This window comes from Stigmatopora nigra, chromosome 6, assembly GCF_051989575.1.
Source record: "Stigmatopora nigra isolate UIUO_SnigA chromosome 6, RoL_Snig_1.1, whole genome shotgun sequence".
Taxonomy (NCBI): domain Eukaryota; kingdom Metazoa; phylum Chordata; class Actinopteri; order Syngnathiformes; family Syngnathidae; genus Stigmatopora; species Stigmatopora nigra.
In genome coordinates this window covers 15,487,639-15,515,223 of record NC_135513.1, presented here as the reverse complement: position 1 = coordinate 15,515,223, position 27,585 = coordinate 15,487,639, and the positions used below count along the sequence as shown (strand labels likewise).

Genomic DNA, 27,585 nt, shown 5'->3' with positions numbered 1-27,585 from the left:
CCCCGCAATCCCCACGGTTCCTTTTTAGGAAATGCGCCTCCGACGAGGTGGCGCAAGAGTTCAGACGGGAGGTCGTTAACTCGTTCCATGCCGATCATCTTTCTGGGAATTAAAAATGACGTTAGAGCCAATTGTGGTTGTAGCCAAATACAATTCAAATGCATTGGACGTCAAAGTGAGAATTTCTTCTTGTTTTTTTGTTCAATGAGTGCATACAATACTATTTCGATGTTTTGAGAAATGTAATAGTTGCATTTAAATAATATATTATGGTGGATATTTATTTTATAGTACTGATTTTATTTTGAGACTATTCTAGATGGGCATTATTGAGAGTGATGTAGGGTTAAAAATAAGTCAATCTTTCAAAACATGGGGGAGAAAAAGACATTTTTAACTAAAGTAAGCAATGTCTGAAAAAAGGCGGATCATTTCTTGTTTTTTACTGCCGTCTAGTGGCGGAGTTTGACATTGACGGGTTGCTTAGACATTCATGCTTGCTCCAAACTATTTTTCCACATAAGAAAAAATAAATAAAAATACGTTAAATGTATTTAAAAAATATACATTTCTGCTGCAATTTTAACAAAACAAAATATGTAACTGGATCCAACAAAGAAAAATGCGTATATTAAACTATGAACCATTGACAATGCAAGCCCGCCATATTAAAAATGACAATGATTGATTTAAAAGGGGGAAAATCAGGAAATATAATATACATTTATATCTATCATTTGAATTTGATCCTAAAACACAAAGTTGGCACTCATCATTTACTCACTGGGCCGCACAAAATGACGCGGTGGGCCAGATTTAGCCCCCGGGCCACCACTTTGACACACTTAGACAGTTTGCTTCTGGGTATTCCCCACTAGATTTCTTCCCATATTGATATGAGCGCACGCAACTGGAAGTGTCCAAACAGGTTTGTACAAGCGCGTGTGTGAATCCAGGCCAAAGTGGGAGTGGTCAGACAACGCCCACTTTTTATATTTTACCACGTCAGGGCTAAAAAATGAGAGCCAAAGTCACGCTAGGAGTCGCTCAAAACGGGGGGCCGGCGCACAAGCGCAGCCAGCGAATGAACAAAAAGAAGAAGTGAAAGAAGCACGGCTGGAAATCTCACGTCCGGATTTGTTTGGCCGTAAAAAAAAAACAACAACAAAACGCAGACTTCCTTCCGCCTTGGAAAAAAAGCATGAGCTCGGCACACGGGAAAAACATGGTAAGAGCTTACCGGGAGTTGGATGGGAGGATTTCTGGGAGTTTCGGTGCCTTTTGTGTCCAATCCGTTTGGGAGTGGAAGACGGCAGCTCCATTCTTTTGCCACTAAAATGCTGCAAAACAAAGTGGGATTGTTGGTTAAAAAATGTGTATGCTGTTACAAAAATGTTAAAAAAGAACATTGTTGCATGTTGTTTTTCCCTTTTTGTCATTTTTATTATTTTTTTTATGACTATTGAGAGGCTTAAAAATGTGGATTTGGATCATCTTGACATACTTGAAAGGAGGAACTGACTATCAAAATACATTTACAAGCTAAAAGTTCCTCTATTTGAATGTGTAATATAAACATTAATATTAAAAAAAAGAGTATTTGGACAATTTTTAGTGGTGAAACGGTGACACTCCGACACCCCCGGCAGGTATTGTTGGCGTGCCAAATGGCATTGCTTTTAGGTTCCTCCCGGGAAGAAAGCCCTTGCCGCGTGCGGGGTGCCGAAGCCGACTGCAGCCGCCGGAAACTGAGTGACGTGCCGCCGGACCTCCCCGCCAATATCACCGGCTTGGACATGTCTCACAATCGGCTGAAAGGGATCCTGCCGGCTTCCCTGAGCCGCTACTCGGGCCTGCTGCGCTTGGACGTCAGCTACAACAGCCTGAGCGTCCTGGAAGGTATCCAACAGATGGAAAAGTGGTTAGCGGCAAGCGTACGTACCCATTGTACCCTTTCACGTCTGTATTGAAAGGCGGACTGTGCCGAGCGCTGCCCCGCCTGCGGACGCTCTGCGTCGACCACAACGAAGTCCACGTGGTCCAGAAAGAGGATTTGGACGGCTGCGGCTCGCTGACCCACTTGGGCTTGTCGGGAAATCGGCTGAAACTGAAAGGGGAACCCTTCGTCGGGCTAAAGGTAACCGGGATGAATTAAAGCCAACAATTGCTGTCACCAAAGCAGCCGAGGGTCTCTGGGTTGTCCGACCCTAGGCAAAAGTTTCCAAGTGGGCGTGGCCATCTCGTCTGCTTTTCAGAGTCTGAAAGTCCTAGACGTGTCCGGGAACAACTTGGACTCGGCCAAACTGGGTTCCAGTCCTCAGTTGGCCAACTTGGCGGAGCTCAGGCTGGGATTCAACGCCTTCTCCACTTTGGCTCGGGATGACTTTGCGTTCTTTGGAAACTCCTCGTCTCTGCGGGTCCTGGACCTGGAATCCTCCACCATCAAAACGGTAAGGCTCCCTTAGCTATCTCCCCGGCGTCTGGCCAAAGTGACGGCTTTTTTTGGGGTAACGCAGGTGGAGGCGGGTTCCTTCCGTCCCATTTCCGGCTTGTCCACTCTGACGATGGACGGCAGCGCCATGGGCACCACGGCCATCTCCAAACTCTGCTCGGCGTTGTCCGGGACGTCCTTGCGCCACCTGTCTCTGCGGTCCATGAAGCTGGTGACGCTGACCAACGGCACCTTCAGGGGTTTGCGGGACACCAACGTGACCTTCTTGGATCTGTCGAGCAACGGCTTGGGGAAAATGGAAGAGGGCGCCCTCCGGTGGCTGGACAAACTGGAGACTCTGGTCTTGTCGGACAACAACCTCAAGCATTTGACCAAGGGGACTTTTGGGGGTCTGGGTGCTTTGAAGCGGCTGGACTTGACTAAGGCCCTGGTGAAGAGCCACGCCTCGGCCACGCCCATCATCGACGACTTTGCCTTCGGGCCGCTGGGCGCCCTGGAGATCCTGTGCTTGCGGCGCACCTCGGTGCACTTTGTCGACGGGCGCACCTTCACGGGGCCCAGGGGTCTCCGGGAAGTGGACCTGAGCTGGAGCAGCTACGCCTCCTTGAAGAGCGTCTCCAATGAGACGCTGTCCTCGCTGGGCGGGTCGCTGCTGAAGCTCAATTTGACGGCGGCGGCCATCTCTCGGCTGGGGCCCGGCGCCTTCTCGGCCCTGGGGAACCTCAGCCAGCTCTTCCTGGACTTCAACTTCATCCGGCAGACTCTGAGCGGGGAGGAATTGGTGGGCCTGGGTGGGCTGAAGGAGCTCCACCTGTCCTACAACCGGCAGACGGTCACTCTGGTGTCCCAGTCCTTCTTTGGCGTCCCCGCACTGGAGGTCCTGACGCTGAGCAAGAGCCTGACGGCCGATTCCTTGAACTCGGAGCCGTCTCCGTTCCGCCCCTTGGCCGAGCTGACCTACTTGGACCTGAGCAACAACAACATCGCCAACCTGAAGGTGGACCTGTTGAGCGGACTGACCAATCTGAGGGTCCTCAAGCTGGAGCACAACAACCTGGCCATGTTGTGGAAGGAGGCCAAAGCCGGGGGGCCCGTCTTCTACCTGAAGGGTTTGGGGAACCTGAGCTCCCTGCAGCTGGACAACAACGGTCTGGACGAGATCCCGGCGGAGAGCCTGAGCGGCCTGAGCGCCTTGCGGGAATTGGGCCTGAGCAACAACCTCCTCAACAAGCTGGAGGACTCGGTGTTTGCCAGCCAGAGCTCGCTGAGGGTGCTCCGTCTGCAGAGGAACCTGATCACCAGCGTGAGACCCCAAGTCTTCCGGACCCCGCTGTCCAACCTGAGTTACCTCCAGATGGAGCGGAATCCCTTCGACTGCACTTGTGAGAGCATGCTGTGGTTCGTCACCTGGTTGAACGGCAGCGGCGGCGCCGCGGTTCCCGGTTGGAGGGAGCGCTACAGGTGCAACACGCCGCTGGCCTACTTCAACCGTTCGGTGGCGGACTTTGATCCTCTCTCCTGCAAGGACCTGGCGCCCTTCCGGGCGTTTTTCCTGCTGAGCGCCATCTTGGTGGCGCTATTGACGGTGATACCGTTGCTCTGGAACTTCCAAGGCTGGAGGCTACGCTTCTACTGGAACATCCTGCTCAACCGCACGTTGGGTTTCCGCCACGGCGCCGAAGGTGGCGACGGCGAGGAGGGCGGGCGCTTCCGGTACGACGCCTACGTGGTGCACGCCGAGGCGGACGGCGGCTGGGTGGAGGAGGCCGTCCTACCCCTGGAGGACTGCGGCTGCCGCTTTTTCCTGGAGGAACGCGACGCGGAGATTGGGATGTCTCAGTTGGAGTCCATCGTGACCAACATGAGGAACTCGCGAAGAATTCTTTTTGTGGTGACGGAGAGCCTGCTCCTGGATCCCTGGTGTAGTCGGTAAGTTCAAGGGCTTTTCTTAAACTCGAGGGTCCCCAAAGCGGTCCGGGGGACCAACTGTCCGGGGGGACCAACTGTCCGGGGGGACCAATTGTCCGGGGGGACCAATTGTCCGGGGAGACGAACTGTCCGGGGGACGACTACTTGGCTAATGGATCTTCAGCTTGATTCTGGCTTTTCTTTGCCGTTTTCTTCGTGGACGCTGGGCGTTATTTTTTGTAAGCGTGGCCGGTCGACGCCACTAGGGGGCAGTTGTTCTTTTCCCCGTGAGAAAATGCCCTTTTTGTCCCGTTGGCGGCAGCTTCAAGGCCCATCATGCCTTGCACCAGGTGATGGAGGCCAGTCGGGACTCGGTCATCCTGGTCTTGCTGGAGGACGTGCCCGACTACAAGCTGTGGCTGTCGCTGTTCCTGCGCCGCGCCATGCTGAGGCGCCACTGCGTGCTAGACTGGCCGGCGGGCCAAGAGGAACGGGCCCTGGCCTTCCACCAGCAGCTGCTCATCGCCCTGGGGAAGACGCGCCCTGTATCGCCCTTCCTTTGAAAAGCACCCAAACATTTCAAAAAAAATCATGCCAAGAAATCAATATAAATATTTTGTGGTCTGGAAAAGTTAGGGCTTTTGTTGACCTTTAACTTTGGTGGGCACAATGACTGTTTTTTAGTCATTTAAAAAAAATGACCTGATACATTCACTGCCAGACCTCCCACTTAAAAAAGATTGGACTTACCTCTATTGCCAATGACCATAAACCAAAATTCTAACTATAAACAATTACTTGAGGGGACAAATCCAGCCAAACACGAGATCATCAACAACAAAAACAAACATTAAAAATAGAATGTAAACAGGTAAACATATTAATCAATAGTAATGATAAAGGAGGAAATTATTCATTAATTCTTGCTTTTTTATAAACTGCAAAAAATGTGAAATGTTTCATCTAAAAATTGTTTTTTTTAAGTGTTCTATTTTGCTGATTGTATTTGAGTGCTATTTTCATGCAGCGATGCTTTTTGTTGTGGTCAATTTAGGCAGGCTTAAACTTGGCCACTGGAATGAATATTAATAGAGAATCTAATAGGTAATAAATGTGTGTTGTGAATTTCCGCCCACTCTCTGTCATCATTACATAAAAGCTCAACTTTGACTGACAAAGTTCAAGCAAGCGGAATGAGATTGCACTTGTCAAGACTCAAACTTTTCCAGGCTTTTGGCAAATCTACCTCCGTCCTCCTTATCTCTGGCCTCCCAATCCCGTACTCGCCATTACTGATAACTGCTCCTTTGTATCTGATGCCCTGCGATTGGCCGCCGACCCGTTCCGAGTGCGCCCTGCCTACTTCGTCGGGATCGGCTCCAGCCTCTGTGACCCTCGAAACATTAATTCGTTACGTGAATCACATTCTAAAGCATGGGTGTCAAAGTGGCGGCCCGGGGGCCAAATCTGGTCCGCCGCATCATTTTGTGCGGCCCGGGAAAGTCAATGATGAGTGCCGACTTTCTGTTTTAGGATCAAATTCAAATGATAGATATACATGTATATTAAATTCCCTGATTTTCACCCTTTTAAATCAATAATTGTCATTTTTTAAACCATTTTTTCTGTTTTTAGTTCAAAAATCATTATGTCAAATCTAAAAAATATATCAAAAAATCTAAAATAAACATTGTTTTGGATCTATAAAAACGGAATATTCAGGGCTTTTAATCTGGTTCTTTTAATGCATTTATAAACAAAACAATCTAAATAGGATATCTAAAATGGTCCGGCCCACATGAAACTAACCCGAGTTTGACTCCCTAGCGCTAGTTGGTTAATATAATTATAGCATGGCGATGTTTGTTGCTAGCGTGTGTTTAAATGTGTCTTTTTCTGGTTTGTTTGTCTTTGTGGCAAAAGCCCCGCCCACCCCGTTCATTCGAAGGAAAAAAAAAACAAGCTCAAGTTTAAGCACGTGGCCCGAGATAACGAGCGCAAAGGGCGTTCTGGGACAGCCCCCCCCCTCCCCGCCGCGGCCGCTACTTGAGCCGGGGTCGGGCGGAGCGGAAAGACAGAAGGAAGATGGCCGTGGTCGCCTATGGCGCCGCGCTGGCGGTGGGCCTGCTGGTGGCGCTGTCGACGCTGGTCTACCAGCACCTGAGGGGCTACCTGAGAAAATGGCTGATGATGAAGCCCATCCAGGCCGTGGGGCCCACGTACCCCCTGCTGGGGAACGCGCTGGACTTGAAGACTGACGCCGTGGGTGAGGAATTTGGGGGGGGAAAAAAGCTGGAATTTTGGAGGGGCGGGTTGCCAGGTTGGGGTTTTTTCAGTGTAAATTTGTTTTGTTTTAGAGTTCTTCCAGCAAATTCAGGGTTACACCGACGAGTTCCGCCAAGCGCCGCTAATCAAACTGTGGCTGGGGACCGTGCCCTTTGTCATTCTCTTTCACGCCGAGACCGTGGAGGTGGGTCGCCGCCCCCGCCATTGTTGACTTAAGAAAAAGTAGCACGCATTGTTGTTTTTTGCTTCTTTTGGAATGGAATTCATTTCATTTTGGGAATGTTGGAGCTGTCACAAATGTTCCCACAAGTGTTCGAGTTGAAAATGAAAAGCATATGGGTAGGAAAGTCTTTTGGTCCCGCCCACATCCTTTTTGCCTCATGCACGGGTGGGTCGGTGGGTGGGCTTGTTGACAATTGCTGGCTGCTACTGAACGGGAAGGCTGTCAGATTCGGGTTGGTTCGTAGGCCGCTTTAACGTCAACTTGATTTCACGTGGGTCAGACTATTTTAGATATCATATTTAGATTTTCTTTTTTTTATATAAATGGATTAGAAGAACTGTGTTAAAAGCCCTGAATATTCCGTTTTTTTATAGATCTAAAACAATGTTTATTTTAGCTTTTTTTAAATATATTTTTACATTTTACAAAATGATTTTTGAACTAAAAACATAGAAAAAATGGATTAAAAATGACAATTATTGATTTACCAGGGGGGAAATCAGGAAATTTAATATAAATCTATACTTTTAATTTAATCCTAAAACAGACAGTTACTTTCCCAGCCCACACACAATGATGCAACGGGCCAGATTTGGCCCCCGGGCCGCCACTTTAACACGTGATCTAGACCATAGAAGGCCAACCTTCCTAATTAGCCACGCCCTCTAACTCCATATTAATTAATTTTCTGAAGCGCCTATCCTGCCAAGGGACAAAAAAGAACCAATCCTAGCTCAGGTCAATTTAGCCTACAATTAGCCTACGTTGCATAACCCCTAAATATGTTGACTTTGCGCAGCCTATAGTGAGCAACCCCGCCCACATGGACAAATCCAGCGTCTACAGCTTCCTCCACCCGTGGCTGGGAACCGGTCTCCTCACCAGGTAAGCCCCGCCCCGTTCCGGGACGACCGACCTGGGGAGGTTTCTTTTCCTTCTTCTTAAAAACTGTTTTTCTGAACCGACGTGATTGACAGCACGGGCGCCAAGTGGCGCGAGCGTCGCAAGATGCTGACGCCGACCTTCCACTTTAGCATCTTGCAAGACTTCCTGGAAGTGATGAACGAGCAGGCCCAGGTCCTGGTGGACAAGTTGTCCTCTAAGGTCGGGGCCGGACCTTTCGACTGCTTCAATGACGTCACACTGTGCGCCTTGGACATCATTTGCGGTCAGTTGACGCGAAAAAGGCTCTAAAGACGTTGAAAGTAGACCAAGTAAAAGTTTCCTCATTTGTTTCCAGAAACGGCCATGGGGAAAAAAGTCCACGCTCAGAGTAATTCCGAGTCCGAGTACGTCCGGAGCATCTACAAGTGAGTCTTGCTGGATTTTGGACGCCATTCCAGAAAGAAATGACACACTTTGCTCCATCTCCGTCTTTCAGAATGAGTGATATCATCAGTCGCCGCCAGAGGGCGCCATGGTTCTGGCCCAGCTTGACTTACAAATACTTTGGCGAGGCCAACGTGCACGACAGCACGCTCAAAACGTTGCATTCCTTCACTATGGAGGTGAGAGGCCCCTTTTTGACTGATTTTCTCGGGTTCTATTTTGGTCCATTTCTCGGCAGGTGATCCGCGAACGAGCCCAGAGTTTGAAGACGAGTGACGGGTCGGGGTCGGAGGACAGAAAGAGGAGAGCGTTTCTAGACATGTTGCTTCAGACCAAAGACCAAGATGGGAACGCCATGAGCCATGGGGACATTCAGGAGGAAGTGGACACCTTCATGTTTGAGGTCAATGATTTTTGACCCCAAAAAAACAAGGACAGCTAGGCTAACGCTCGGGGTTTTTTTGTTTGTTTTTGTGGGACAGGGCCACGACACGACGGCGGCTTCCATGAATTGGGCGCTTCACCTGCTAGGAGCTCACCCAGACGTGCATCGCCAAGTTCAAAACGAGCTCCAGGAAGTTTTCGGTAACTCCGCCCAAAAAGGCCACCGGGGTAGACTCCGGCACCCCCCACGAACCTCGTAAAGCTAAGCGGTTCAGGAAATGCATTTACTTTTGAGCATATCTTTTTTGACTGGCCGCGATAAACGACGACTCGTTGGTTCGATGGTGGCTATCGTGCTACGCTAACGCTAGTTTTTTTTTTTAAAGGCGAGTCGGAACGCGTGGCTAGCATGGACGACCTCAGGCGGCTCAAGTACTTGGAGTGCGTCATCAAGGAGGCCCTGCGCCTTTTTCCCTCCGTGCCCTTCTTTGCACGCAGCATCCGCCAAGACACCGTCATCAGTACGTAGAAATAAAGCGCCGCGATAACCGTCCGATTAGGTCATTTTTTGAGGGGAATATCATAAATTCTACCTAGCAACAATAGATCAGGTCAATGTGATATAGTATTTTATTTTTTTAATTTTTATATATTTCCTTTTTTGTTGTCTTTTGGCAGACGGTTTCACGGTGCCCGCCGGCACCAACGCGGTGGTCCTCCCCTTCGCCCTCCACCGAGACCCTCGCTACTTCCCCGAGCCCGAGGAGTTCCGACCCGAACGCTTTTTGCCGGAAAACTGCCTGGGCCGACCGCCGTACGCGTACATCCCATTCTCCGCCGGGCTCCGCAACTGCATCGGTAAGTGCCTGTCTGGTGGCCATTTTGGGTCAGGGATAAAATCCTCATTTTAAGTTAACTTATTTTGGTAACTGGCCACATTTGGTGTGCTTGCCTTACAAAAAATATTGAACTATAAATTGACAAGGCCAATTTTCTGGGGAAGGCAAGGTTGGCAGGGAATGAACAGGTAAATATGTAATTTTTTAATTGATGGGGTAAAGTCGAACTAAAAATAGGAAAAGCCTAAATGGAAAAACGAGATGTTTTCTAAAACTGACATGAACTTATGAATAAATTCCTCCATTTGATCTCCCCACAAGACAATCTCCCCACCCACCATAGAAGCAAGATGGCCACTGGCTACTTACAATTGAAGACTGGTGTTTTTTCCGGCAGGTCAACGATTCGCCTTGATGGAGGAGAAGGTGGTGCTGTCGTCCATTTTGCGCAAATTCCAGGTGACGGCCACTCAGTCGCGAGAGGAACTGGTTCCGACGGCCGGTCTCATCTTGCGACCCGAGAACGGCATCTGGATCCGTTTGGAAAAGTCTCCCTGAAAAAGAAAATCTCTGATTATGACATGCAATCAGGATAGCAGCCATTTTTAATCAGGAGAAAAATCATGTCTTTATCCAAGTGAGCTGCCCACAATGGGACACCAACCTACTCTGCTGGGATGGGCTCCAGCACCCCCAGGACCGCCAAGCGGTACGGAAAATGAATAAATGACAAAGTAATCAACTTGATTCACATGGTCAATGGTCGCTAATTCCTATCGACACGGTATAAGGAAGAAAAAAATGTGGTTACGGAAGAGCGTGTCGCTGTTTTCAATCGATTTGCGCGGTGGATTAACATGACCACGCCTTTGATAACGTGCGGAAAGATGAGTGTGTTGAATTGTAGACATCAAAGAGCAGATTAGCTGCCGCGGGCTATCTGGCGGCTTGCAATTTGTGTCCCGTTTATGCCGTGGCGGCGGCGGCGGCGCAAAGGTCAGCCAATCCCAAAAGCCAGCTCGCTTGAGCCAAAACAGCTCCAATGGCCACGCGCAAATTCATTTTGCTGTAAAATTTGGGGATTTAATCAAAGACACACACATAGGTCTGGTGACTTTGGAGGCCACTCCAGGCGACGGACGGACGGGGGTCAACCGGGATGAATGGTCAGCGGCGACATGACAAACGATCTCCATCAATAACGCCGGACGTGAAGTGGCGCGCCGGGGTTGAGGGCCGTTTCAATTATTCAAGGCGACCGCCCCTCCCCCGGCAAATAATCAATGGCGGCCGAGATATTCGGCCGGCCTCGAATGTCGGGGAGGGCTGGAAGAACACCGGAATGGGGGAAAATAAAAGATGGCGGAAAAGGAAAAAGCAGGTGAAAGGAGCTTGAGGGTCCGTGGAGGGAAGTGGACGATAAAATGGATGCAAGAGGAGGAAGAAGATGAGGTTGAAGATGATGAAGATGAGGTTGAAGATGAAGACGAGGATGATGAGGATGAAGATGATGAGGATAAAGATGAGGATGAGGGCAATAAATCTAATCATGTTGATGAAAATTTTGTGAATTCTTCTGATGGCGAGGATAAAGAGGACCATAACGAAAGATAATGATCCGGATCTTGATAAGATTAGGAAGACAGCATGAGGATGTCAAATTATATGTAACACTATAATCCCAATCCCAATCCACGAGGAATGTGGGATGAAGATCAAAGAGATAAGAAGAGAAGGTGACAATGACGACGACGACGGCGCCACCAACAGGACGGAAATGCATTTAAAGAGGACAATTGGACAACTCCCGACATTTCCCGCCGTCGTCGACGGCAACGAGAGGGTTAAACGCCATAGTGACGATGAGGATGAAGTTGCTGATGCTGACGATGAAGAAATTTGCACATGAGCGCGCTGGCCTACTTGTCAAAATGAAAGTCATTTCCCCAAATGTCCACAAGGAGGCGACAACGCACGCTAGATCTTCCACGACCGCGAGCGTGCGCGCAAGCTAACTTTGGCACATTTTGACTCTGGAGAGAGCGCAAGTAAGTAAGGTAAAAGGCGTGGTGGAGAAAGCTCACCACGTAGCTCTCCCCTCTCTGCCTTCCATTTTGTTTCATAATTCAACATTAGTCGGAGCGAAGGGCGCCTCATTAGCATTTGGAGGGCAAAGGCGGCGCGCTAAGAGGCAAAGTCAAGATCATTAGCGAGAAGCCTCAGCCACTTGAAAAGCAGCCGCCGAGTTTCACTCCCTCTTTGTGGAATAACAATCACTTCCAGTCGGCCCCGGTGACCACTCCCAAAAGAACAGAAATCAAATAGGTGCTACTTTGCGCCCAGTTGGAAAAGACAGACCACTGAATGGATTTTGTCAATGGCGGCTACGGCACTTTAGGCCACTTGAAAAGTCACTATTGTTCATTTTGGAGCATTTCTGGGTCACTTTCTCTTGATTTTGGGTCATTCCAGGATCACTTTCTGTAAATGATGTTAAGCTACCTCCACAGTTTAAGGCATTTCTTGGTTACTTGCTGATATTAGTCACTTCCTGTTGAGTTTGGGCCACTTCCTGCACATTTGGGTCATTCCAGGGTCACCTTCTGTAAATGATGATCCACTTCCTGCAAATTTTTAAGGCATTTCTGGGTCACTTTCTGTTGATTTTGGGTCATTCCTTGGACATCCTGCAATGAGGGTCTATTGCTGAAAGAGCTTTGGAGGGCCTCCACAGACTCATGCAGGAGGTGCTGTCCATAATGGACAACCTGCTTACTTCTTGGTCATTTTGGGTCACTTCCTCCTCTCAATGCATGGGAAATGTAGTCCATTTGGTTTAAAAAATGACATTCTTAATCAATTGACAACTTTCTGTGACGACTTCTCCTGGCGTGTCCAACTTTTTGCACCGTTTAAGTCATGTTTAGAAGAAAAGAGGACTTTGTGCCCGGTCCAGAGAATAAAAGAAAGCGTGTCGGCGGGCATTTTGCCGAGTCCCGCTTTACGTGAATGGAAGCAAAATCCCATTTGTGAATGACGCCGCGGCGGAAGCCCAGATGAAAGCCGCCGGCCGCCCGCCGCCGCCTCCCTGGAAAAGCGCCTCGTCATCATCCGCGCGATTGTCTTCTCTCTTCTTCTCTTCTTTTTTTTTGCGTCAAAGCTCTTTTTTTCCCCTTTCCTTCACACGTCATCGGCCGCAAGTGGGTCAGAATTTGAATATCGCCGGCCCGGCGGACATTAACGATTCACGCTCCGACCGCCAAAACAGCGCTGTTTTTTTATTTATTTTTTTATCCCCCGGTCGACGCTTGCGTTGGGATTCAAACAAAAAATAAAGAAATAAATAAGAAGACTGTAGAAGAAGAAAAAGGGATTAATGAGGGCGAGTAAAAAGAGCGAAATCCCCGCTGAATGTGAATGATGTGGCAAATGATGAAATGATGACAAAATCTTCCCAAATAACGCGGCGGGAAAAACAGAAAACACGCTGGGCGACCTTGTACGTTTTGACTTTTGAATTTGGGGCGTGGCCAAAGCTCATATCTCAAAACCATTTGCGTTTTTCTTATTGAAATGTCATTTATTCCTTTTGGGACTAAAGATAAAATCATTAAGGAAGAGAGAGAGAGAGATATTATTTTTCTCTCCTTTCTTTTTCTGCCACGTGGCAATTTGCGTCTTCGGCTTTACGGCGGCTGTACGTTTTGCGCCCGTCGCGCGTGTCTCTCAAGGTGTAGCACATTAGCGCCTCATTAACTTATCACCCTCGGAAAATGACTAAGGGAAAAAGGGAATAAGGCACCAAATGAGAAAAAAAATAGGAGCCAGAGCAGGTCGGGCGCCGCGCGCTAACGAGCGGGTAATTAGAGTCGCCGTAGAAAAGGCCACGCCAGCCTCGGGGATCGCCGTCCGCCGCTAAATGGAGCGAGCTAGCGCCATTCTTTTTACCGTACTTTACGTTTGTGTATGTCGACGTTGGTTGGATTGGCAGGAAAAGCCCCAGCTACTTCCTAATAGGCAAAAATGTATTTACAGTCCGAACCAGGGTCACTGGGGGTGCTGGAGCCTATCCGAGACGACAACTTGAGCAACCCTGAATCGGTGGTAAGTCAATCGCAATGAGACAAACAGCCAATCACACTCACGGAATAGCCTAGCACACAGGTGTCAAAGTGGCGGCGTGAGGGCCAAATGTGGCCCGCCGCATCATTTTGTGTGGCCCGGGAAAGTCAATCAATTCTGTTTTAGGATCAAATTCAAATGTAGATTATAGATGTATATTAAATTTACTGATTTTACCCCTTTTAAATCAATAATTGTCATTTTTTAATTCATTTGGTCTGTGATTTTAGTTCAAAAATTATTTTGTAAAATCTAAAAATATATTAAAAACGCAGTCAACCCCGTAGAGAACATGCAAATCGATCGGGATCGAACCCTCGACCCCGGAACTGCAAGTCCCACACGCTATCGCTACCATAAAAACGACGGCTCTAGGAAACGACGAGTCAAAAAGCACCTCAAGTTCTGGCTTTTTTTGTGCGGTAGGCGTTGAAAAGAATGGAAAATGGCGGCGGGCCTTCTCATCTGGCTCTTGATCGATTTTTCCCCAATGAGGTCGTTTCTCAAGACGGCGCCGGCGCCCTTGTTTACCGTGGCAGGAGTGCTTTTTCAAAAGAGGGCCCCAACAAAGGTCCGGGACGGGGGCCGGCCTAAGTGGGCCACGGACAGCCGGAGGAGCCCAGCCGTCGGCGCCAATTACCCGCAGTCGGGAAGGCCTTTCGCCGCCCATTTGTCCCGGCGCGCAAAAGCCACCGTGCGCCGCCGGACGGACGGCCAAGGACGACGGGCTCCCCGATTGCCAATTACCGTGATGAGAGGGAGAAGCCAAAGGGGAAATGGGGCTTTGACGGACGGCCATGTTGGGAAGGGCTAACTTCCCATCAAAGTCAATATGTCGATGTTAAAATGACTGCATTTTATAGCCTTAAAAGTGCCTAAAAATGGTTGAATTTGACTATTTCCCTCGTATAAGCCGTCCCTTGATTCAGAAATTTTCATGGTTTCAATAGGGAGTAAAAATGTGTTACTTTGAAGGGGAAAATCTTAAGAACTACTACTACTTTTGAGATAGTCTTACCTCTACTTACGAATACCTCAAGGTACAACATTTTCAGGTTACGACATGTTTTATACGCAAATGAGTGATTTGAGCTAAAAGAAAAGATCCAAGTTACCAAATTCTCCAAAAAAGTAATTGAATTTCCTTCCCCATTATTTTATTTTGAAAATATTGTCGAGAATTTATATATAAGCACTGCTCTACTTACGAAATTTACAAAAAGATGAGTTTTTTTCACATTTTATGCAAGATACGCTCCATATTTTTTCTTGAATTTCATTCATAGACGTTGTTATAGCGTTTTAACTGTTTATCTTTTCTCTATCTTGAAATAAATGACCGCATTGTCTTACGTTATGGCGTTTTGTCTTTGTCACTTTACAGGTCAAGTCTAATTTGTGCGCATATAAGCCGTAGCCTCGATTCAGTCATCATTAGATATTTTTAGTGACACATACGGTAAGTGGGCAAAAGAGCGGCGTTTAGAAAGGATGGGATGGCGAGATCTCTGTCGTCGTCCCATGTGATGGATGAGAAGGCGAAAAGTTTTGTCCGCCTTCCCGCTCGGGTTATTTATCAGCCGGGCGGGCGGCCGGGCTTTCGGGCCGAGTGGGAGAACAAAGAACAAATTGGATCCCGCTTTGGCAAAGCTTGGAATTGGACCGAGGAATTCTATTGGACACAAAATGGGAAATGACCGAGGGGTTTTATTTTCTTGGAAGAATGAGAAATGAGCGCAAAACTGTCGCAAAAACTGGACTATTCGCAAGCTAACACACAATCAAATCTGTTTAGTTCATTTCTGAATATCAGGGAGAAAACATTAGTCAAAATAACTCATTTGGAGTATACAATGTATTATTTTATTTGACATTTAAATGAATAAATATTTTCCTTTTATTATATTTGTATTTATCATTATTATATTAACAGCAGATATACAGGATTTAAAACAACTAAAGGCAAATATCACCATCAACTTTTCATTTATTTAACTTTTAAACATTTTATTTCTTAGTTTATTAACAATTCAAATTATTTTATGTTTATTTTTTTTAGTTTTACTTTTTATATTAAAAGAACAGTCCTTAAGCTCTTTAATTTCTTTTGTTATGCTGTATGTACTATATTTTAAAAGAAGTGGGCGGGGATTAAAAAGTGCAAATATTGTTTTGATTGGCTGGCTGGCTGCCATCCATTTCTACAGTATTCAGTTTTTTTTTATTTTTTTCCTCCCTTTTTTCTCTTCCTTTCTTGTCTCATTAGAAAAAGGACAGTGGACTTCTCATTAGTGTCCGTAATTAGAAGAGAGATGTATTATTAATGAGAGCCATTAAGACCTCTACAGTCCCTCTCGGCCTTGACTGACACCACTGTTGAGTGGGGGAGGGGGGGGGGGTGCAAGGGGGATTTAGCCAGACCTGGACTTAGTCAGCGCCAATACTAACGAACGACCACTTCCTGTCCGGGATTAGCTATGCCTTAATGAGCGGTCGCTACTTTTTCCTGGTTTCCCTTTTTTTTTCTTTCTTTTTTTTCTTTGTAAAAGGGCCTTTTTTTCTGGCCATTTTGCTTCTCTGTGGCTTAAGTCTTTACCCAGAATCCCCTGCTGTTATCCCGTTATAGTGCATTAAATTAATCCTCCTCAGCTGTCTGACCCAGAATGTTCCGGCACCGCCTTTGCTTCTTGACCGCGCTCGTTTGTTTGACACGAAAAAAAACCTTTAAATGTCAAAAAAGTATACCCTACATATTACCCTACAAAATTTTATTTATCTAAAATAAAATATACTTAATGAAATGTGAAGTGATTCAAGAAAATGACCAAAAATGACCAACAAATGACCCAAAATGTACAGGAAGTGACTCAAGAAAATTCAAAAGTAAACAGGAAGCCAACCAGGAAGAGAAAGTGACCCTGAAAACTCCAAAATCAACAGCAATGACCCAGAAATGCGCTAACATGACCAACAAATGACCCAAAATGTGAAGGAAGTGACCCAAGAAAACTCAAAAGTAAACAGGAAGCTATCCATGAACAGGAAGGGACTTGAGAACATTCAAAAGTAAACAGGAAGCTATCCAGGAAGAGGAAGTGACTTGAGAAAAGTGTCTCTCCACAGAGTTGGGAAAAACCAGCAAGAGCGAGGCTAATGAAATGGCGGCCATTTGGCGAGGTCAGCGCGAGAAGCACTTAAGCAACAACTTTGCTTTTTTTTTCCTAATCAAATCAAGTCGAATGTTGGCTCGGGAAATATGGACGTATAAATTCTAATAGGAAGCTAAATGAAGAATTATGCGGCTGGAAAAAAAAAACGACCTTGCTGATTTTTCAACAATTTATGGCGTATGATGTATTAAAAGTGCATATTTTTAGGCAGGCCAAGGTTAACAAAATATCACGTTGCTTTTATAGTCAACAAATAAATTAAAGCTCCACGCCCGTGAAAATTACAACGTCGGCTGTCTTTTTGCTTCTAGCCAAGAACAATGTTTTTTTGTTTAACAAGTTCAAATGCCACAAAAACAAACAGGAAATTACCCAAAATTGACAGAAAGTGACCCAACAATGCCTCAAAATACCAAAAGTCATTCAAAATCCACAAGAAGTCACCCATAAACAAGATACGACCCAAAAATGCCAGAAAACCAAATGGAAAATGACCAAAAATTTAAAGAAAGTGACCCAACAATGCAACAAAATACCAGAAGCCATCCAAAATGAACCCTAAGTCACCAGTAAACAAAATATGACCCAAAAATGCCAGAAAACCAAACAGAAAATGACCCAAAATTGACAGAAAGTGACCCAACAATGCCTCAAAATACCAGAAGTGACCCAAAATCAACAAGAACTCACCCATAAGCAACATATGACCCAAAAATGCCAGAAAACAAACAGGAAATGACCCAAATTTTACAGAAAGTGACCCAACAATGTCTCAGAATACAAGCGATCACCCACAATTAACTCCATTGCTTACATTTTTAAAAAATGTTCATAATTTTGATACAAAATACAAATTTAGTAATTTGTTAGGAACTTGGCGTAGTAAAATAGGCAATATTTGATAGCATTTGTCAGCCAATGACGTGGCGTCCATTAGCTTCTCGCCATCGCACGCAATTCCGCGACTTTAGTGACTTTTTAACGGAGCGGGCCAAGCAAAAAAAGTCATCCGTCACCCTCGGAGTAACGTGGTTTGGCGGAAAACAGCTGTCACCTTGGAGATAATGCACAAAGAGGTCTTAAAAAGAGGAGTACGTCTTTTAATGGACTTGACACAATCCAGCCTAATTGCTCGCTGTCTTTGGGTGCTCAAAAATGAAGAGTCGCGCTAAGAGGGAAATAAATGTGTCATGTTTGGTGACAAAGCATTTCATAAAAATAAAAGCCTTGTCTGGCTAATTGCGTGGAATTTATGGGAAGTGGAAGCAATATTTGTCTGTCATATTTCTCTAAATGGTACCCATAGTTTACCACTATTGCAATTTTTTTTCAGTTTACTTTAACATTTACTTTTTTCAGGCTTGTTTTCCTAGTTTAGTTTTTATTTTTTTATGTTTTTTGCAGGCATTTTTTTCACTTTTTGTGTGCAAATCTTTTAAATTAATCTTATTTTTCTACCCGGGCTTTGTTTTTATCTTTTCTTTTTTCGGTTTTTAAATTTGGAGAATTTATTTTTATATTTTTTATGATTTTACGCAATTTTTTTATTTAGTTTTTTACATTTTATTTATATTTCGCAATTATTTGTGCAGTTTTCACCTATATTTATTCACGTTATTTTCTCCCCTCAATTGCTATTAAAAAAACCTACTTATTTTCTACCCCTGGCCACCGGGGGCGCCATAGCAGCCGAAGTGAAGGGCATTTAGCATTTCTTCCCACCTAACAAATGTCCTCCTCCCGCGGCGTTATTGACGTGGCCACTCAGCAAAGCAATGTCAGTTTCGAGGAGACGCCTTTCTATTTTTTTATTTCTTTTTTGCCGCGTCCACTGCAACGCGCGAGACGGTCCGAGCAAGGACGACGCGGCGGAAAGTGTCAGCTAAGCACGTCAATAGCGTTCACGTGCGGGTGCCGGCGCCCGTGCTGCTGACGGCGCCTCTTTGGCGTCCGTCCTTTATTGCTTCCCGTCCAAAGGTCGCCAAAAGACGAGGTGTCTTACTTAAACGGAGAAAACGTCACAAATGATTACTTTGACAGCGTCTAAAATGAACGGACGTACGATGGCGTCTTTTTGATTATCTTTCATTTTTGTCTGTTACAAAATCGGTCAAAATTGTATTTTATTTTTTGAGGACTGTGGATCAAATTACGGAATTTACATATAAAGTACTGCTCTACTTACATAATATTCAAGTTACAAAAAAGAACTATTTCCAAATGTATATAGAGCTATCGCAACAGTATAATGATAATAAATAGCAATATAACCAGTGTTCTCGTTACCTCTGCGTCCTGCGTCTGATACGCACAGCTTTTCTTCCAGACGCACAATTTCAAGTAATGTGCTTTTTTCGGACGCAAAGAAATTTTTATCAAAAAAAAAAACCAAAACACATATATCCGATAGCAAACCAATTTATTCCACATAATCTTTGCGAAATAATTCTCGCGAGACTAGCAGACACTAGCAGACGAAGGAGAGAAAGCGATAGCAAGAGTTTCGTAATAGTGTAAGAAAGATAAAAAATGTTTCAGAAAAAGCTAAACAGTCTGGATAGTTATTTCGCAGTTAAAAATACAACTAGTAAGAAAAGAACTGCAGAAGATTCGATCGATGATCATGAAGCAAAACGGGGGAAGCAAGGAAAAATACGCACATTTCAAAAGACTTTTGGCTGCAAAGAGAGGAGGATCTACGAGCTGAAAGACTAGTACAATGATAAATAAACCCTAACCCTAAACCATATAATAAATAAATTAAATCTGAATGTTTATATATCGTTGTTTATGTTTTATTTGCATCCGTAGTATGTTGGGACTCGTGACAAGTTTCCTGGGACGCACAGTTTTCAGACAAGCGAATCCCTGGGACTCGCAGTGTGCCAATTGTAAAATTATCACTGTATAACATTACAAAAATCTGCTTAAAAGTGAAGCACCAAAATAAGTTTGCAAACAAATTGCATAAATAAACTTATGCGGCAAATAATCAGTCACCCCATGCCATATATTGAGAAATTTTGACTGTAATTTGTGGGATTTTTTTTTTGTACTTCAATGTTTAGTCCCAAGTCACTTCCACATAAGTTTTAAGTTTCATAAAATAAAAATAAACTCATTTTACTTGAGGTAACTTGTGTAAATTAGCCTAAAAAAATCTCCCCTGCTCAAACAAAAACAATCTTTAAAAAAAAAAACGTGAAAAAATTGTGATATTTTCACCATCTACTGGAAACTGCAACGTCTTTGTTGTTTATTTTATTTCGAGTTGTTCACCTCGTATTTATCGATTCCATTTGTTCACGAGCGGCGTTAATTACAGGAAGCGCGGGGCCCGAGCCCTCGGAGGCGCCGTTGAGGCGCCGTCGCCGCCGCCGTCGGAATTCTAATTAACATTGCCGGAGAAATAAAAACGGCTAATTGACAAAAAGCCACGTGCTGCGAGGATATGCTAATCAAAGCGCCCGCTAATGAGTCTTATGTCATTTTGCCGTAACGAAGCGCAGCTGGAGATTTTCTCTTCTTCTTCTTCGGCTTTTTTTTCGGGGGGGGGGGGGGGGGGGGGGGTTTGCAAACTGAGCTGGAAGGAAGCTAATGTTGCCACTTTAACCCTCTGGAGGCAGACTCACAAGAGCTAAATGCTAATCCGCTAATGAATCCACATTCATATTTAATGAGGCTTTCTTTTTTAAATTCAGGAGTATGTACCATTTATTTATTTATTTATTAGTAATGTATAATAAGAAATATATATGAAATAAGGAAGTGTATTAAATATAGGATTTATTTCAAATATAGAACTAAATGAAAGGATAAAAAGAGGATAAACAATAATTATAGAAAATCTATTTTTCGACTGGGAGCGGTAAATTAAATATTTTTGTTTTTTAGGATGATTTTTAAAAGAATAATTAAATATTTAAACAATTTTTCGACTGGGAGCAATGAATCAAAGAATGTTTTTGTTATACATATTAAAATCAGATTTAATAGTTAAATATTTAAATCATTCTAAAATTACAATAGGAAAAAAATGTTTAAAAAATACAATATAATAAGAAAAATATAGAAATATATATACATGTGTAAGATAAAATTTAGGATTTAATTCATTAAAATAGTAAGAGCAAAGGATAAAATTAAATACCTGAAGATTTAGACTTTTTTAATGATTTTTTTTTACTTTTTTGATTGAAGCAGTTGTCCTATCAATTAATTAATTTAATCAATCTTATAAACAATCATTATTCTGATATATTATTTTTATTAAATAGACATAATATTGGAAAATGTGAAATTAATCACAAATTACTAAGAAAACATTTATGTCCAACCCATTCCTACCATTAGAGGGCAGTGTCATCAAATTGGACGTGTATATCCGTCAAGGGCAGCCAAGCGAGTCGAATACGAACTAAAGCGAAAAGTTAAACACCCCATTTTTTCGGTGTCGCGCGTACTGAAATCGACGTGGACTGGTATAGAAGGCGTTGGCTTTTAATGAAATGTATTTTCCTTCCGTGGGTGGACTCTTAACCCGCAGAAAATTGACTTGTCCTATTCATTTATTCATTAATTCTTTGATTAAATTGCAATAAGGTAGAGTGTATCGGTGTCTCCGCCGGGCGCCCTGACTCGTAATTAAAATAACTGCTAGCGACTATTACGCCATACGATAAGAAGTCACAATTATAGCCGCCTTAATGGAAATATGCCGCCATGATATACAGTAGATTGCCAACGTTTCCATTTCGCGGCAGTCAAAAAAAGACGGAAAGTCTTCCTATAGAAACTTTTTATTTTTTACAATTGCCGCGGTTGGCGTCACAGCCAAAAAAAATACCGTAAAAAAAGGAAATGAATTATTTTATGAACTGCAGTAATCCCTTGATTATCGTAAATTCACATATCGCAATATCATTTTTTTGTACGTACACAAATGTTTACATTTTTTTCCAACAAGACATTTCCTACCCACAATTGCCATCCAAACGGCAGCCAAAGAGTTAAAAAGCAACCTTAAAATGCCTCAAAACTAACAAGATGTCACCTAGAAATGCCCAAAAATCAGCCGGAAAGCAACAAAATGACAACAAAGTCCCTCCAAATCAATAGCAAATGATCCAAAATGTACAAGAAGCAATCTGTAAGTCCCCTAAAATGACAAAAAATGGACTGGCTTCCGGCCAATGACAACTATAGAGGTCTAATTCACTGCAACTAAGAGCTACGTTAGCCAATTTGGTCAATCGGATGCTTATTTGTAGACTAAAATAGTCGAAAGCTAAAGCCCATTCGGCTCATTTAATGCAAAAACGCTTGCTGAAATTTGGGATTGATTTGAGGAGTGAATCCTCCTCATTAAGGAAAGCACAAAATGTCTATACAAAAGCCCCTCCCCCCTCTGCTTACACATCAAAGGCCGACATTAGCATAGCGAGGACGGAGCGCCGTCGAAAAGGACGAAAACATCAGCGAGACGGGATAAAGCGCCGAACAAGTTAAGCACGGGGCCGCGACGAGGACTTTAGCGCTTACGCGTTTAGCTAGCACGTGACAAAAAGGAGGGTGCCGTTACCATCCCTTCCAATTGATTTCAACTGGGCCGTGAATGCTAACGGCAATGGACGTCCAAATATTTTGATCTATTTTTAACTCCAATGTATTCAGGGATTTTAATCCAGTTCTTTTAATACATTTATTTTTAAATATTATATCTAAAAATAGTTCGATGTATATTAAATTTCCTGATTTAACCCCTTTTTAAATCAATCAGTCATTTTTAATCCTTTTTTTCTGTTTTTAGTTCAAAAATCATTTTGTAAAATCTAAATATATATATAAAAAATATCTAAAATAAACATTGTTTTACATCAATAAAAAACAGAATATTCAGGGCTTTTAATCCAGTTCATTTACTTAAAAATAAATATATCTAAAATGGTCTGGCCCACGTGAAATCAAGCTGACGTTAAAGCGGCCCGCGAACCCTTGTACTACGAAATGAACATATATAAATATGAAAGATGACAGTGCTGCCTATTTCTCTTTCCTACCTCTGCAACAATGACTATCAAACCCACCACTACTTCCCCCGGTAGTTTCCCCGCTGCCACCCGTCACCCCACATTTAAAAAAAGGCGCAATGGAGGCAGACAAGCGCGGGGAGCTACACGGACGAGCACCCTTGACCTCCCGCGTGGCGTCACGGGATGGAGAGGCTTCCGCCGCCCACGCCACGGCTTTCTCAACCTTCCTCTCGGGTTATTTATAAACTTTTAAGAAAAATTTCCCGGCGGGCGCACGACGTTCCACGGCGCACGTGAGGCGAGCGGATGGTGGGTTGCCTGGCAACTGCTAACCATCTCGCCGGCACGAGACGTTTCCACGCGGCCGGGAAGAGTTCAATTCCGACCAGGGATGACACGCCACGGCATTTTGATAGGCGATTAATCGACGATTATTTTTGGTTGAGAGTTGTTTATCGTTTTAATTAAGACTGGGGCTTTGGGTTATTTAAATAATGGACGACGGAGTTCAATTAATCGAGTTATCAGGTCAAAAACATACCTATATTTACAAAATTTTAACTTGTTGGTTCATATTCATGCTTATAATAACATTTATTCCGACCTGCACATGCATTGGCGTCATAATTTCACTTTTAAAAGCGTATTAAATCCCAAATACAAAATAAAAACGAGTCTGTCTACATTATTACACTCAAACACAAATGTACACGTTACTGCCTTATTCCCTATCATGTACAGTACAGCCAATACAGGCCATACAAGATGTAAATCCCATAAATACAGTACAGAGAAATATTATAAAGATGACTTTGTATTAACGACTTTCAATGAACCATTGACAAATGCTTTGAACTTACCTCACCGAGTGAATTAGCGAAAGAACACAATGACGCATCATATTTACAGTAAGCACATTAACACTTTCAACTTACCTTCACACGTTTTATCAAAATACCACAGCATGTCAGTAGTAAGCACATTAATGAACACAAAGTAAGCTTAACTGGCCGCACATTGAGCATTAAATAAGCAGTACACAAAGTGCATTCGCGAGCGACTAGCGCTAGCTCCGTGCTAATCGCTATTTAGCATTATATTTACACAACTTCTATACTAGAGCGACTACAATAATATTCAATACATGACGAACTCCGGTTGCTCTTATTACTAACTCCCAAACAATACATACATGAGCAAAATAACATATTAGAGCATAACTAAGCATTACGGCCTAATTAATTAGTAACATACATGACTTACCGGACATCAAAACGTCGACCGCCGCTCGTCATATCTTCAAGTTTTTCCCACAATTCTTTGTCCTAACACATAAGCGACCCGTTAGACAACAATATTAATAATATATTCATTGTTTTAGATGATTTTTCATCATACTTGGTACATACCCGAAGCTTGCTACGCTCGTTCATGTTACACACAGGTGCAAAAGTAAAATGTGGTTGATGAGTGATGCATCACGAATTCACAGAGGCCACCAGAGGGCACTGTATCCCCCAAATCAATCCAGCATAATACAGTAGTAATTTCATAACAAACTACTAGCCACTCTTAACGATTCATTCATTCTTACTGCTTATCCTTTCATTGAAAACGATGGAAATCAAACTAATATTTACTCTTCACCCTTCTTAAACATACTTTGTAAAGGCATAAAAATAATAATGACATCAAAAATAGGGGTCTCAATGAATGCAATAATTAAAAATACAATGAGAAATATTAACTGTTTCCCCTTTTTCACATCAAGAGTATATATAGATAATATGTATCTTTACTTTCCTTAGTCTGCCATTGACGTCTATTGCCGCCACAGTATTTGTAACATCAAAATTAGGGAAAGAGCGACTCGCTTATCGACTCATGAACGAGCACACATGCTAACCAAAGTTAGCATGTGCGCTCGCTCGTGAGTCGGTTAGGGCCAATTGCGCTACCATCTGCGTTCTCAACGGGCAAACTTGACCTCTGAACTCCCCCCCTCACTTGGAGCAGGTTTGTGCGGGCGGCTCGCAGGCTGTTCCACCGGAACGACGTTCCAACGTTCCGGCTTAAAATCAAACGTTTTACCTCACCTTGGTGACGGCTTTCGCGTGTGGGTTGCTTTGCTCAGTTAAAAAAAATAAATAAAATGGAGCAGAAAAGTGGCTTCATCTTCCCACAAGAATACTACAAAGTAAACTCACTATTTTAAGTCAAATTAAATGGTTAAATTAGGTTTTTGTGGGGCAAAAAAGTGGCATATACATTGAAAAAGACCAAAAAATGTTAATATCAAAATACTAGTTTAGGAAGCTGAATAATAATATAAATAGTAAGTACAATAATAGTATGAAAAGTTGTTAACATTGCCTGGAAGCTGATCAAAGGATGAATTAAATTGGGAGCGACAAAGTGGAAACCTCTTTGATTTCCAATATGGATCGTAGCGTTAGCTCGTCTTTGATTTTGACTCGCGTGACAAAATAATAGAGGCGTCTTAGCCATAATCAATTTCCTGTATGCCGTTAATTACATTTTGACTCACCTTGACTATCTTTCCTTCTTATTTTCTTGAAATGTATAAACGTGGCTTCTCCTAAAAGTTACGATCGTATTCCATTTTTTGCTCCAACTTGAACTTCAAGTCAAGGACGGCGTAATTGGATTTCGGACTACATTTGGAAGTCCATTAAAGACATATTTTCTATCGCTGTAACTGTCTCAAAAAAAGTTTCTCCGTTGGAGGGACGCCAAGACTCGGGGTTAAAGTTCGGGACGTCTTTGGCGGAAATCGAAAAGTCACTTGTCGCCGGGCGGAGTTCACAATTTAACTCGGAAAAACAACAAAAGATCATAATTTCTGGGCGAATGGCCCATGTCCAAAAAATGACTCGGGAATGTGCTGACATCATCAAAAAGGGACAGAAAATCAAAACAAAGTCACCTGAAACTAACCAAGGTGACCCTGAAATTACTAAAGATCAGAAAGTGACCCACAAATGACCCAAAATATGCCAGAAATATTCCTAAATGAACAATAAATTACCCAAAAATCAACATGAAATCATCTAAAATGTGTAAAATGTGAGCTCGACTGGACGCCAAACACCGTTAATGGCCGCCAGTGACTTTTCCTTCCCAGCGTGAAGGCGCCGTTCCGAAGAACGGACGCCGTCCAGCGGTCAATCCCATCAAAGGTGGGCGTACAATCGAACGCGAGCGGGGCGCACATAATTCGCTTCCTCCCGTTATCTGCCGCGTGCACTAAAGCCACACGCGCCAATCGGCCACGGCCTCCGGTGAGCGAGAGTGCAGTGCATGCTGGGTAATAAAAAACAACAACGGGCTGACGAGAAAAAGGAGCTATTTGGCGCTTGGACTGTTAAACGTGCCAGAGTTATTTGCGTTTTGGCTTCTCCTCGGACTGCATTTCGGGATTTTTTTTTAGGTGGGTCGGCTCATCTTAAACATTTATACCAAATTACATCCTTCAACAGCTTTTTGGGGCTGTATTTTTAAATGATTCCGAGGGGCACTACATAATTAAAATGTCTGCTTAAATCAAATATGGCAGACTTCCTCTTCACTTTTAGACAATGCTTTTTTTGTTCCGTCTAACCATGATAGACAAACAAATTTCATATTTGAAAATTATTCATTACCTTGTGGTAGCACGGTGGTGAAGTGGGTTGCATGTTGGTCTCACAGTTCTGAGGTCGAGGGTCCAATCCCCCTTCATGTGTTAAGTTTCTCCCATATCCTGAAAAACATGAATGCTAAGCTAATTATATGCTACATAGTTCTTAGTTAGGTAAAAGTATGAACATCTTGTAAAAATTAGCCACATGCTAAATTGCTATTAACATTAAGCTAAGGAAGAACAAAAATAAACTTTTTGGGGTTGTATAAACATGCAGCTATGCTAATTATATACTCAATTGTTTCTAGCTAAGAGTGAGTGTCTTGTCAAGCTAAATATCTGTTGAGATCCTGCTAAAGAAGAGAAAAAAAACAACAACCAGCTTTTTGGGGCAGTATGAAATATGTATGCTAGGCTAATTATAAGCGGAGTTGTTCCTAGGTAACAGTGTGAACATCTTGTCAAGCTAAATCATGCTACATCTCTGTTAAGCTCCTAAAAAACCCAACAACTATGTTTTTGGGGCTGGAGGAAACACGCAAGCTATGCTAACTATATGCTAAATTGTTCCTAGCAAAGAATGTTAGCATCTGGTCAAGCTAAATCATGCTGAGGAAGAAAAAACAACAACAAGTAGCTTTTTGGAGCTGAATGAAACATGCATGCTAGGCTAATTATATGCTAACTTGCTCCTAGCTAAGCGTGTGAGCATCTTGTCAAGCGAAATCATGCTAAATTTCAGTTAAGAGCCTACTAAGGAAGGAAAAAGTAACAACTAGCACATTTTACTAGGGCAGTACTCATCCCTGATGCCAAAGCGACTATAAAAAACGAGTGTTTGTTGTGGTAAAAGGATGAGTGGAACGTAGCGGCGAGCTTTCACGATATTAGAAAAGCTTCCGTGTGGATGGTCGCGGCGCTAAATGGCCTTGCTGAGTGATGGCTTTTAGCCAGGCGTCCCAGTAGGCAAGACCCAGTCGCACATATGTCCATGTATTAAAAAAAAATGAAATAAAAAAAAAAAAAGAAAAAATGTCCCGATCGTTCAATGTCATCACTTTCAACGCTTTGGGCCTGTCATTGACACGGACTTTCCATTAGCTCCATGTTGTCACTTGCCCACCACTTACTGTATGAACATGTTAAAAGACATTGAAAGCAAAACTAACAAAAAAAATAAAGACTTTTTGGTCCACT

At 43.6% G+C, this 27,585-nt stretch overlaps 2 protein-coding genes and 1 long non-coding RNA gene across 3 annotated transcripts; 2 read left to right on the top strand and 1 right to left on the bottom strand.

The window, feature by feature from the left end:
- The first annotated feature begins 1,060 nt into the window (after positions 1-1,060).
- Positions 1,061-5,221, top strand: tlr3 (toll-like receptor 3). Its single transcript, XM_077719247.1, has 6 exons — positions 1,061-1,228; positions 1,650-1,899; positions 1,974-2,137; positions 2,256-2,450; positions 2,517-4,381; positions 4,683-5,221. The coding sequence occupies exons 1-6, from the start codon at positions 1,202-1,204 to the stop codon at positions 4,921-4,923; spliced, it is 2,742 nt and encodes a 913-aa protein (XP_077575373.1). The 5' UTR covers positions 1,061-1,201; the 3' UTR covers positions 4,924-5,221.
- On the bottom strand, positions 1,240-26,506 carry LOC144198313 (uncharacterized). Its single transcript, XR_013326687.1, has 4 exons — positions 26,411-26,506; positions 24,009-24,070; positions 9,791-9,975; positions 1,240-1,340 (listed from the first exon to the last, which is right to left on the bottom strand). It is a non-coding gene; the product is annotated as an uncharacterized LOC144198313 (long non-coding RNA).
- cyp4v2a (cytochrome P450, family 4, subfamily V, member 2a) lies at positions 6,398-10,168 on the top strand. Its single transcript, XM_077719246.1, has 11 exons — positions 6,398-6,626; positions 6,718-6,830; positions 7,669-7,754; positions 7,847-8,037; positions 8,110-8,179; positions 8,251-8,377; positions 8,437-8,601; positions 8,681-8,783; positions 8,969-9,103; positions 9,261-9,440; positions 9,819-10,168. Exons 1-11 carry the CDS (start codon positions 6,446-6,448, stop codon positions 9,977-9,979), a joined length of 1,512 nt encoding a protein of 503 aa, XP_077575372.1. The 5' UTR covers positions 6,398-6,445; the 3' UTR covers positions 9,980-10,168.
- Positions 26,507-27,585: the final 1,079 nt, after the last annotated feature.

Excerpts from the sequence above, each read along its gene's own strand:
- tlr3 (XM_077719247.1), top strand. The coding sequence starts at position 1,202 with ATGAGCTCGGCACACGGGAAAAACATG. Across the intron at positions 2,451-2,516 it reads AATCCTCCACCATCAAAACG|GTGGAGGCGGGTTCCTTCCG; the intron begins GTAAGGCTCCCT and ends GGGGTAACGCAG. Across the intron at positions 4,382-4,682 it reads CTGGATCCCTGGTGTAGTCG|CTTCAAGGCCCATCATGCCT; the intron begins GTAAGTTCAAGG and ends CGTTGGCGGCAG.
- cyp4v2a (XM_077719246.1), top strand. The coding sequence starts at position 6,446 with ATGGCCGTGGTCGCCTATGGCGCCGCGCTGGCGGTGGGCCTGCTGGTG. Across the intron at positions 7,755-7,846 it reads GGAACCGGTCTCCTCACCAG|CACGGGCGCCAAGTGGCGCG; the intron begins GTAAGCCCCGCC and ends CGTGATTGACAG. Across the intron at positions 9,104-9,260 it reads CCGCCAAGACACCGTCATCA|ACGGTTTCACGGTGCCCGCC; the intron begins GTACGTAGAAAT and ends GTCTTTTGGCAG.